Source organism: Brassica rapa, chromosome A02 (genome assembly GCF_000309985.2).
Source record: "Brassica rapa cultivar Chiifu-401-42 chromosome A02, CAAS_Brap_v3.01, whole genome shotgun sequence".
NCBI classification, from domain to species: Eukaryota; Viridiplantae; Streptophyta; class Magnoliopsida; order Brassicales; family Brassicaceae; genus Brassica; species Brassica rapa.
Window position 1 is genome coordinate 21,925,118 of NC_024796.2, and position 12,485 is coordinate 21,937,602.

The 12,485-nt window shown below is 33.2% G+C and overlaps 2 protein-coding genes across 4 annotated transcripts in view; one reads left to right on the forward strand and one right to left on the reverse strand.

Annotated features, from left to right (window-relative positions):
* Positions 1 to 11,655, forward strand: part of LOC117131727 — a 30,305-nt gene extending 18,650 nt beyond the window's left edge. Inside the window, exon 2 of the mRNA XM_033284052.1 lies at positions 10,210 to 11,655. The gene's annotated coding sequence lies outside the window, so the exon portion shown is untranslated. The remainder of the gene's footprint in view (positions 1 to 10,209) is intronic.
* Positions 296 to 10,647, reverse strand: LOC103853638 (transcription factor MAMYB). 3 transcript variants are annotated; one of them, XR_004454902.1, is made up of 5 exons: positions 10,225 to 10,424; positions 8,703 to 9,917; positions 7,895 to 8,048; positions 798 to 7,814; positions 296 to 717 (listed from the first exon to the last, which is right to left on the reverse strand). XR_004454902.1 is itself a non-coding variant. In XM_033284054.1 (3 exons), the coding sequence occupies exons 1-3, from the start codon at positions 10,597 to 10,599 to the stop codon at positions 7,554 to 7,556; spliced, it is 669 nt and encodes a 222-aa protein (XP_033139945.1). In that variant the 5' UTR covers positions 10,600 to 10,647; the 3' UTR covers positions 5,805 to 7,553. The 3 variants fall into 3 exon arrangements, 1 of the variants encoding a protein (XP_033139945.1); XR_630302.2 differs by lacking the exon at positions 8,703 to 9,917 and having other exon boundaries at positions 10,225 to 10,427; XM_033284054.1 differs by lacking the exons at positions 296 to 717; positions 8,703 to 9,917 and having other exon boundaries at positions 5,805 to 7,814; positions 7,895 to 7,927; positions 10,225 to 10,647.
* Positions 11,656 to 12,485: the final 830 nt, after the last annotated feature.

Here is a 12,485-nt window from a genome sequence, read left to right on the forward strand (position 1 = left end):
GACCATAAATTTTAAGTCTTTTTTGAAAGAGCCATATAATATTTGATTAACTAATTTGGCGCTAGATCTGGGGAAACCACATACAATAAGTTAGGGTAATGCTAATATCCTTGATTTAGATAAATTAGGTATTGTATTTTCTATAGTTTTAAAATCATTCGTGCACATTTGGGTATTATAATTTTTTTACAAAGTATATATTTCACTTACTTTTGTTTATTCAATAACATTTCTATTGGTAAAAAAATATTAAACCAAAAATATTTAATTATAAGAATACCATTTTATATATAGATTCACAAACAACATAATTGCATTTCATTTATTATTCCATAAAAGCTTTAGATGAAGAAACAAAGGACAATTTGATCATATATTATGGTACATGGGAATGATGTTCATATATTAATTATTGGGTTTCTGATTGGTTAAGACTTTTGCCATTGAGCTATACGATCAATCCTCCAACGAGCAAGCCTCCATCGCTTCAATAAGCTTATTTTTCTTTTCACATGAGCATTCCTCCATAGAGGAAGCCTCGATTACAGCCTCCATTGCTTCAATAAGCTTATTTTTCTTTTCAATCCAACCATCTAATATCTTTATTTGATAGTCAAGTAATTTTGTTATATTTAAATGTAGGATTCCTTCAAGTAGTTGGATGGGCAAAACAATCTTGTTTTCATCTAGGCATTTGATTAAAGTTTCAAGCAAACCCTAAATTGCACAAAATATAATTAACGTTAGTAGAAAAAACAAAGCTCATAAGAGTACGAATAGTGTAAATAAATACTCACCCTCACATGCTCTTCGTCTTCTTTTGATTCTTCCTTCATAAGAATGAGTTCACCAATAATATCAAAAAATTCATAATTTATGGAAGCCATTCTTTTCTTTAATGAATTCAAATGCTGAAAGATCTTTAAAATTTTGTCTTCAGTTGTTTATCATTCTGGCACATTTATAGATTTGATGAATCAAGTCAGTCAACAACATTAAATAACATCTTTTTATATTGATCCTATTGGTCAAATATTCTTAATTTGAACATATTGACCAATATATAATACCATAAATGTTCCAATTTGGAATATGAAATAACAACTTTATTGAAAATATATTATATTATCATGTATGGTGTGATAAAAATAACTTTCCTTTATTAATTGAGTTTTAATTTTTATGAGAGGAATTGAAGTCACAAAGATTTTTGACAGTTTGCTAACAATATTTTATTTTCTTGTTATATTTAAATTTTTGTAAAAAATGTGACATAAAAACAATTTATTACATTCTTTTGATTTCACATAAATATTAATGTTATATATGATAACAAAGACAAATATAATGTTTTTAATTAACTATAAATATATCTTGGAAGCTATAGTTGTATCAATTCTAGTACGACATTCCAAAATTTTAGGAATGTTCTCTAAATATCAATAGAATAAATTAAATAATATTAAAAAGTTTAAATAAAATTAAATATATTTAAATATCAATAAAAATAACATAAACTAAATGTTCATTGAATTATTCAATGATGTGAAAGACAAAACTAAAATCAACCGCTATAAAAGCACTCACCAATAAGTGATATAAAATGTGCTTGGAAGAGCAATGAAAAAAACATATCATCATAGGAGAAGAACCTAACCATAATTCTATTTTTTTGTCAGGATCAAACTTTATGGTAGCTTTACTTCAGGTCATAACTTCTTGACTCAATTGATATTGTAACCATGAGGAGGTATGCCTAGAAATTTATAGTTGAACCGGTGATTCCGAGTAACTAACTACACAAAATCTCTATATCAGCATGATTCTGTGTCTGCAACATATGGTCCAATGATAAATGATAGGTTTTACTGTGGCTTACCTCAGTGTCCTCCTCTCGTTCCAAAATTGAGGGTACACCATAGACATATGCTCATTGTCTCTCATCTCCTTCATATTCTGATATCAGCGCAAACTTGATTTAAGATGAATCTCTTGTTTAATTCTTGGGCCAAGGAAATCAAAGAACACATCGAAACCACAAGTGCAATTCATCTAACCTACAACAATACTATAAAAACTATCTGATAACTTAATAATGGTGGTGGCAGAACAATTCTAAGAACCGCACCAAAGTAACACAAAACAACGATCAAGCTTGAATAACACAAAAATAAAACCAAAATAGGCCAATAAAGGGAGGAATAAACCAACTATGGAGCCACAAAGAAGATAACTATACTCCACAAGTTTCAAGCGAAAACACACACGAGAAAAATCTAGACTTAGCAAGAGGAGGCGGAGCGGCACAACACCAACCAGACCACCAAAAAATCTCGCCCCGCTTAGAAAAGCACATGGGAGGCCTGAGACGAGGAAACATATAAGAGCACAACCTGGATAGAACACATGAACGAAGACTAGCATCATCTCAGTGAACCTGTCAAAAGGCTCTAACAAGAAATGCGAAAATAAGCAAAACCATAAAAATAATGCAAGATAAAGCTAAAAGCTCACGACGAAGCCATGTATTTGTTAAGCTAGATGAGCTTTCAACCTAAAACCAATTAATGATAAGTGGATTAGCTTATTTGTATTATTTCTTACTAAGTATCCCTTCCAACTACTGATATGTGAGACTTAGTCTCTAATACACCCACTCGTGATGATGGATTTTTGAGCGTCAATCTCGAAATGTTCAAAAAAAAGTTGATGGGCCAACTTTGGGCCAGATCGATCTGGATCGGGTTTAATTGCTTGGATCGGGTTTTGATACCATGTTAAGTTAGATGGACTTTCAACCTAAAACAAATTGGTAATATGTGGATTAGCCCATCAATCTTAAATATTATTTAAGATCCCTTTCAACTACCGATATGGGAGACCTAGTCTCTAATACGCCCAATCAGATGATGACTTTTTAAGCGTCGATCTCGGAATATTCAGAAAATGATCAATGGACAATTTTGGGTTGGATCGATGAGGATCAAGTTAGATTGTGTGGATCAGGGTATGATACCATGTTAAACTAAATGAGCTTCCAATATAAAACCAATTGGTGATAAGTGGATTGACCCATCTATATCTTATACATTGCTAAGGATCCCTACCAACGACCGATGTGGGAGACTTAGTCTCTAATATTGTTAACCTAGATGTACTTTCGACCTAAAACCAATTTGTGATAAATAGATTAGTCTGTATGTCTTATATATTACTTAGAATCCCTTCCGACTACCAATGTGGGTGAATTTTTGTATAATAGTATCAAGGCAGGATGGAAACAAAACGAAAGATATGACTAACCAACACACCTTTGACCAGCCATTGACAATTTGTAGAAACTCATGTTTCTTCCCCTTAGCAGGTTTTGGATCCTAAAAATAATTGCCTCTGGAGATCATGAGTGGCCACCAGATCCATAAAAGCAAGACCATCAATAATGTCTAAACTCCGAAAACCTCCATGGAAAACACATGAGCTAAATAAAAACAAAGTAAAACAAGAAAGGAGACCCTCTCCGGTGCCATTGAGGAGCGACATACACTGAGAGCGCGGAGAATTGACTGATAAGAGACTATTAGAGAGAATATGATGAACAAAGACTAGTAAACATAGTTACGTTGAACCTAAAGTAAATCATATAGAAAAAACATCTACCGACTGTCAATTATAATATTTAAAATATAGTATTTGACTGTTCGACCATTGGAACCAATAACTTTTATGCAAATAAAAGAATTAACATGAGAAAGTTTTTATTTGGTAAGGAAACTTGGTAGGTGAACCAACACAATCTAAATAACACATGGTAACATCCAAATTATTAGTAGGTTCTTACTAGTAAATTTATTAATTTCAGTAATGTTTTTGATATACAAAAATGTTCTAGGACTAAATTATAGTTACCCAAAGAATGTTGGTGCTTATCAAGTTATAGTTACCCAAATAAATAAATCAATGTTACTTCCTGTGGCATATTGATAGGTTTTTTTTTTTGTATGTCTGTAAAGACACTTTCCCCGCATAAACTCTTGAAAACTCAAGCACAAACAACAAAACTCTTCTTCCTCTCATCATATTTGCCCTAATCCGATCAGATATCCCTGAATTAAGTGTATCATGTCTCAGTAATAGATTCAAATTCAGAAACTCTATGACATAAAAGGGAGTAGTGCAAACACATTGAGATAAAATTTGTGTACATGAGTTAACTTTAAGATGAATTTAATCCCATATGTGCTTTTTGGGCAAATCTCAAAGGAAGGTTACCAACATAAGATGCCAATTAATGCAAGGGGTATTCTTTCCCAAATACGGATGCCGAGATTCTACCACAATGCTTATGGAGGTTCTATTCTATTGTAGTTCTTCAGCCTAGAGGATAGATATCTACCAATAATATTATACTAGGAATAGAAATTATAAACTGGAAACAACTATGAACCTAAACCAATTTCATGCCAAGATCCCACCCTTTTCCCTTTCACCAAACCCAGTATAGTATATACCTTTTGTATTGTTCCGCTCAAACTACAAAGCATTACATCAGCATAAAATTTGACCAGAATCTAACAGATGGGGTTGTGTTTGACATGAATACATGATGGATGCAAAATATGGTAAACAAATTCCTCAGGATAAAATACGAAATCTTTTAAGCATCAAGAACACGAGCCATGATGTTATGACTCTATGCAACTTACATTTCATCAACTCCCATCTCTCCATTTTAACGAATCTAATCCTCCAAGCTACTCACACTCAATGGAGAGATCACCACAATTACATAGAAACAATCTAACAACTACAATGAAAAAAAAGGTGTAGCGACCGAGTTACACTCACCAACAAGGCCCGAGAAATATAGATATTCGGCCAATCAATCTGAGAAGGCGGCTGCTCAGCCCAAGCCAAGGTTGCCCAGCCCAACTGTCGACCCACTTACGAAGGACAACTACCGAAGGCCCGTTAGGTTAGGGCAACCGAAAGTAGCTGCGGTTCCGACTATTTAAGGAGAGGAAGGAGAATCTAGAAAGGGATCCAAGAATACACACACATATTTGGGCGGCTAGAATTAGGGTTTCACTCTTTCTTCTTACCAACTTCTACCTTTCCCGGCCAAAGCTCCCCAATCTTCGGCTTGTTTTCTGATCACTTTCCTTATTTGTAATCACTCTATCTTCCGATCTATTAATAAAACGCCTATGAACTGACACACTGACGAGTTCCGTCGTTATTTACTCGTTTAGAGTGAACTCGGTACGAACAAAAGGCATATTGCGTCTTCATGTTTATTTACCTCAACGGATTCTCTCTCTAGCTAATTGGCACCATTTTTTTGATAGTCTGTTCCTCCTCAATCCACACTCATTGTCCGTTGAGAGATCTTCGTTGATCTGCTCTTCCTCCAAGATCTTCTTTGAACGCCAGCATTCCAGCGGACCCCAACCCGACCGAAAGAAATTCTTGTACGTCGTCAACGAAGATGACTTGCCAGGGTCCGCAGAAAGATGATGAATAATTCATAATATATTTAGAAATAAAAAACAAGGGTTCATAAATCTTCTCCAAAGGTACATATTCGTGTCCCCAAATATCCAAAACCAATAAGGTTGATGAAAAATAAAGGTAGCCCTATAAATGACTGAAATTAACAGATATATGTCTAATTTATTCTTGATAAAATTGGATGCTAAAAGTAACTGAAATTATGGATAACCAAAAAAAAATTTCTTGAATTGTCACAGGCAGATAGACCAGTCATCCGTCAAATGTGCAGACCATTCAATATTTTGAGTTTGAGTTTTTGGGATGAAATAAGAGATATATTCAAGATAAATAATTTGTCTGTAAGAAATGAGATAAAAATATGTATAAATTAATTTTTAGTGCATTTAAAGCTTGATTTTAGTTGTTAATGGTTGTTGTGTTATAAAAACGTTGTTACTGATGCTTATGATATTAAAAACAATGATTTTTTTTTTTTGTAATAAGTGATGAAAATGAGGATATTTGAGTAAAACTTAACTTATTTTGAAAAAAATAAAATAATAAGTAATGGCATTTTGTGATTATTTAAACTTTAACGGTGAATAAGGCAAAACAAAAATTCAAAAGAGGTTAGTTTTGTGTTTGACCATTAATTTTAAGTCATTTTTGAAAGAGCCATATAATATTTGATTAACTAATTCGGCGCTAGATCTGGGGAAACCACATACAATAAGTTAGTTTAATGCCAATATCCTTGATTTAGATAAATTAGGTATTGTATTTTCTATAGTTTTAAATCATTCTTGCACATTTGAGTATTACAATTTTTTACAAAGTATATATTTCACTTACTTTTGGTTGTTCAATAACATTTCTATTGGTAATGCCATCATTACTGATTGGCCCCACAGTTGATGTTCTGAAGGCGTTCTGCTGGAAAATACGATGCCCACCAAAATTAAAACATTTCCTATGGCAATTAGTGACAGGATGTATAGTTGTAAAGAAGAATTTACAAGCTAGAAGGATACAAGGGGATATTTGTTGTGGAAGATGTGGAGCCCAAGAGGAATCCATAAACCATGTGGTTTTTGAATGTCCTCCAACAATCCAGGTTTGGCCTCTTTCAAAGATACCATCAAATCCAGCTATTTTTACACCAAGTTCTCTTTTCACAAATATGGATCATTTGTACTAGAGAGTTTTCCCGAAGATAGAAGATCATCAGTTTGCATATATACTATGGTATATCAGGAAAGCCAAGAATAATAAAGTTTTCAGTAATCTGGATGTGGAACCTTTGAATACGCTTAAATTGGCAGAAACATAATCAACATTGTGGGCTAAGGCACAAATATTGAATGAACAGAGGACAATACCACAAATAGTAGATACGACCCTGTCGTCATTTCCAGGAAGATGGTGTTTTTCGGATGGCTCATGGAAAGAGGGTGATACCTTTTCAGGACAAGGTTGGTTCAGTACATTAGAAGGATTTGAAGGTTTATTGGGGGCAAGAAATGTTAGAGCTAGTATCTCTCCCCTTCATGCAGAGATGGAAGCGCTACTCTGGCAATGGAATGGATGAGGAATCTATGTTAATTTCAGGTTACGTTTGCAACGGATTTTTCATAATTGGTGAAGATGGTTTCGGAACCAGAATAATGGACAGCTTTTGCAAATTATTTAGAAGATGTCAAGATCCTGAAAGAGAGTTTCACCCGATCATGGATCATCTATGTACCAAGTACGCAAAATTCAAAGGCGATAGACTAGTACGCAGTGTTAGGAAGCAATCGTCTTTTGTCGTCCACATGGATGCAGATCCTCCGGTTTCGTTTACAGAGTTTGTACGAGTTTGTATAAGTTGATGAAAAAAAAATATATATATATATATAGATTCATAAACAACATAATTGCATTTCATTTATTATTCCATAAAAGCTTTAGATGAAGAAACAAAGGACAATTTGATCATATATTATGTGGTACATAGGAATGATGTTCATATATTAATAATTGGGTTTCTGATTGGTTAAGACTTTTGCCATTGAGCTATACGATCAATCCTCCAACGAGCAAGCCTCCATCGCTTCAATAAGCTTATTTTTCTTTTCACATGAGCATTCCTCCATCGAGGAAGCCTCAATTACAGCCTCAATTGCTTCAATAAGCTTATTTTTCTTTTCAATCCAACCATCTAAGATCTTTATTTGATAGTCAAGTAATTTTGTTATATTTAAATGTAGGATTCCTTCACGTAGTTGGATGGGCAAAACAATCTTGTTTTCATCTAGGCATTTGATTAAAGTTTCAAGCAAACCCTAAATTGCACAAAATATAATTAACGTTAGTAAAAAAAACAAAGCTCATAAGAGTACGAATAGTGTAAATAAATACTCACCCTCACATGCTCTTCGTCTTCTTTTGATTCTTCCTTCATAAGAATGAGTTCACCAATAATATCAAAAAATTCATAATTTATGGAAGCCATTCTTTTCTTTAATGAATCCAAATGCTGAAGATCTTTAAAATTTTGTCTTCAGTTGTTTATCATTCTTGCACATTTATAGATTTGATGAATCAAGTCAGTCAAAAACATTAAATAACGTCTTTTAATATTGATCCTATTGGTCAAATATTCTAAATTTGAACATATTTACCAATATATAATACCATAAATGTTCCAATTTGGAATATGAAATAACAACTTTATTGAAAATATATTATATTATCATGTATGGTGTGATAAAAATAACTTTCCTTTATTAATTGAGTTTTAATTTTTATGAGACGAATTGAAGTCACAAAGATTTTTGATATTTTGCTAACAATATTTTATTTTCTTGTTATATTTAAATTTTTGTAAAAAATGTGACATAAAAAAAATTTATTACATTCTTTTGTTTTCACAGAAATATTAATGTTATATATGATAACAAAGACAAATATAATGTTTTTAATTAACTATAAATATATCTTGGAAGCTACAGTTGTATCAATTCTAGTACGGCATTCCAAAATTTTTAAGAAAGTTCTCTAAATATCAGTAGAATAAATTAAATAATCTTTAAAAAGTTTAAATAAAATTAAATATATTTGTATATCAATAAAAAATAACATAAAATAAATGTTCTTTTTAACGCTGGCTCATTGAATTATTCAATGATGTGAAAGATAAAACTAAAATCAACCCCTATGAAAGCACTCACCAATAATTGATAAATAAGTGTGCTTGGAAGAGCAATGAAGCAACATATAATCTTAGGAGAAGAACCCAACCATAATTCTATTTTTTTGTCGGGATCAAACTTTATGGTAGCTTTGCTTCAGGTCATAACTTCTTCACTCAAATGATATTGTAACCATGAGGAGGTATGCCTAGAAATTTATAGTTGAACCGGTGATTGCGAGTAACTAACTACACAAAATCTCTATATCAGCATGATTCAGTGTCTGCAACATATGGTCCAATGATAAAAGATAGGTGTTATTGTAGCATACCTCAGTGTCCTCCTCTCGTTCCAAAAGTAAATCATATAGAAAAAATATCTACCGAGTGTCAATTCTAATATTCAAAATATAGTATTTGACTGTTCGACCATTAGAACCATAAACTTACATGCAAATAAAAGAATTAACATGGGAAAGTTTTTATTTGGTAAGGAAACTTGGTAGGTGAACCAACACAATCTAAATAACACATGATAACATCTAAATTATTAGAAGGTTCTTACTAGTAAATTTATTAATTTCAGTAATGTTTTTGATATACAAAAATGTTCTAGGAAAAAATTATAGTTACTCAAACGATGTTGGTGCTTATCAAGTTAAAGTTACCCAAATAAATAAATCAATGTTACTTCCTGTGGCATATTGATAGGTTTTTTTTTGTATGTCTGTAAAGACACTTTCCTCGAATAAACTCTTGAAAACTCAAGCATAAACAACAAAACTCTTCTTCCTCTCATCATAGTTTCCCTAATCCAGTCAGATATCCCTGCCTTAAATGTATCATGTCTCAGTAATAGATTCAAATTCAGAAACTCTATGACATAAAAGGGAGTTGTGTAAACACTTTGAGATAAACTTTGTGTACATGAGTTAACTTTAAGATGAATTTAATCCCATATGTACTTTTTGGGCAAATCTCAAAGGAAGGTTACCAAAATAAGATGTAATCGAATGCAAGGGGTATTCTTGCCAAAATACGGTTGCCGAGATTCTACCACAATGCTTATGGAGGTTCTATTCTATTGTAGTTCTTCTGCCTAGAGGATAGGTATCTACCAATAATATTATACTAGGAATAGAAATCATAAACTGGAAACGACTATGAACCTAAACCAATTTCATGCCAAGATCCCACCCTTTTCCCTCTCACCAAACCCATTATAGTATATACCTTTTGTATTGTTCCGTTCAAACTACAAAGCATTACATTTAGCATAAATTTTGACCAGAAAATATCAGATGGGGGTTGGTTTGACATGAATACATGATGGATGGAAAATATGGTAAACAAATGCCTCAGGGTAAAATACGAAATTTTTTGAACATCAAGAACACGAGCCATGACATTATGACTCTATGCAACTTACATTTCATCAACTCCCATCTCTCCATTTTAACAAATCTAATCTTCCAAGCTACTCACACTCAATGGAGAGATCACCACGATTACACAGAAACAATCGAATAACTACAATGAAAAAAAAGCATCTGTTTATTTACCTTAAAACTGATTCTCTCCATTTTATTAGATCGTTTGTTCCTCCTCGATTCGCGCTCGTTGTCCATCGATAGATCTTCGTTTATCTGCTCTTGCTCCAAGATCTGACCGTAACCGACGCGGATTCTACCACCGGTGAGAGAAGAAGGCGCGAAAGGACCGATGAGGGCGGAGATTGAGAGCCTTAAGAGGAGCGATTTGGTAGGCTCTGATTCAAAGTAGAAGAAGGAGAGTGATAAAACGAGGAGAGAGATAGCGACAGACACTGAGATGAAGATCTTGTTAGGTGGTTTAGGATCGTTTTCCTCCGCCGTGCGAGAAGAGGAAGGACGAGATCGGAATACGAATCTAGGCCTGTCTTCGTCGTAAAACTCCATTGCTCTCCTCTGATGTGTCTGTACTCTTGTTTGTGTAGAAGAAGCTGAAAGTCTGAAACAAATGCTGAAAAATAATAGTGGGCCTTTTTATTATCATGGGCTTTTGTGTACTGTAAAGCCAATATATTTGGATGAAGTAAATTGATTGCGTGGATCGGGCTTTGATATCGTGTGAAGTTAGATGAACTTTTAACCTAAAACAAATTGGTGATATGGGGGACCAATCTTAAATATTACTTAACATCTTTTCCAATTACCGATATGGGAGACCAAGTCTCTAGTATGTCCCATCAAGATGATGGCTTTTTAACCGTCGATCTCAGAATGTTCAGAAAATGATCAATAGGCCAGCTTTGGGTTGGATCGATAATTACTTTTGGGGATGATTATAGATATTTGTTTACTTTAGAAACTTTTTTAATAGAATCATTTGGATATAAATTTCTATCAGCAATAAAATCTATCTGAATAAATATTTTTGACCTAAACTCTTATATCTCTCAAAACAATATATTTTTAAAATCAAAATATTAATTTTCAAGTGAATATTTTTGGAATATTATTATATATTAGTTTGGTACATCCTATAGGAAAAGATGATGAATATGTTTTATATATTGAACGTATTAATGTACAGATGTGACAATATATATAGTACAATGGAAACTTGCCGAACCTTGCAGAGAATATACAGAACATCATTCTTGTGCTTGACACATTTACACCAGCCTTAAAAGCTTAATCATCCATACACATTGAACTTATTGTGCCTATCTCCTTATGAAATCTTAGAATATGATTTCAAGGAAAACTTAGCTAATTCAGAGAATATGATCCAAGGGCATATGACTATCCCCTTATGAAATCTGGACGTATATGGTGTACAAACTTCTTTAAGATTGGTTCATGTTGTGTGGGCACCTAAAGATAGAGAAAGGAAGAAAACAATATTGTGGTCTATGTGGTGAGGAATTCCACAATTCAAGAAAGTCTCCTCAAGAGGTATGATACATGTTTTTAGTGTTGAAAACCTACTGTTGTCGTTGTTGGTTACAAGTATAATTTATGAATTTTCAGTCTCGGGAAAGGAGGATGAAGTAATAGCGGCTTGATGAGGTAGCTCATAGGAAAGCTTAAAATGAAGCTCAAAGACATGTTCAAGAGGAAGCTGAAATAGAAACTGATTTAAGAGATCAAATAGAATATAAAGTATAAGTGTATGACGTTTCATCAGCAACACCACATCCAAGGCAAAAACACTGAAGAAGCAGCTGATTGAATTCCTTGTTGTTTGGTTGATCTTGCTTAGGATCCTAGAATCTATGTAGTTCTTTTTGGGATTTATATAACTTTTATCATGTTCTTGGTTAAGTAAAGATCATTTAGGATGCACGACATGGTTACCGATGCATTTCGTGAAACAACCTCAGTAGTTGCTGCATAAGTAGAAAATGTAGAGAAACCTAACTTCGATGCGAAAAGGTTCTACGACATGCTAGATGCAGCTAATCAGCAAATTTATGAAGGTTGTAGAGAAGGTCTTTCTAAATTGTCATTGGCAGCTAGGATGATGAATATCAAAACTGATCATAACTTACATGAAGTTTGTATGGATGCATGGACTGATTTGTTTAAAGAGTATTTGCCTATAGATAATTTGTCAGCTGAGTCTTATTATGAGATTCAGAAACTGGTTACCAGTCTTGGCTTACTGATGTTAGGAGTTTTCAAGGCTCCTAAGACAAATGTTGTAGTATAAATGATTGTCGAACCAGTTCTGAGAGATATCAAAGCACCGAGAATGCAAGTAATCACTTAATCTAAGTGCAACCAATGATTTAGATGGGTTTTTAAACTATGACTAATTAAAAGGAATAACTAAATGA

Coding starts and splice junctions, on each gene's coding strand:
- LOC103853638 (XM_033284054.1), bottom strand. CDS start 10,599: ATGGAGTTTTACGACGAAGACAGGCCTAGATTCGTATTCCGATCTCGT. Junction 7,928..10,224: donor TGGAGAGAATCAGTTTTAAG/GTAAATAAACAG, acceptor ATTCTTATGAAG/GAAGAATCAAAAGAAGACGA. Junction 7,815..7,894: donor AAGACGAAGAGCATGTGAGG/GTGAGTATTTAT, acceptor TGTGCAATTTAG/GGTTTGCTTGAAACTTTAAT.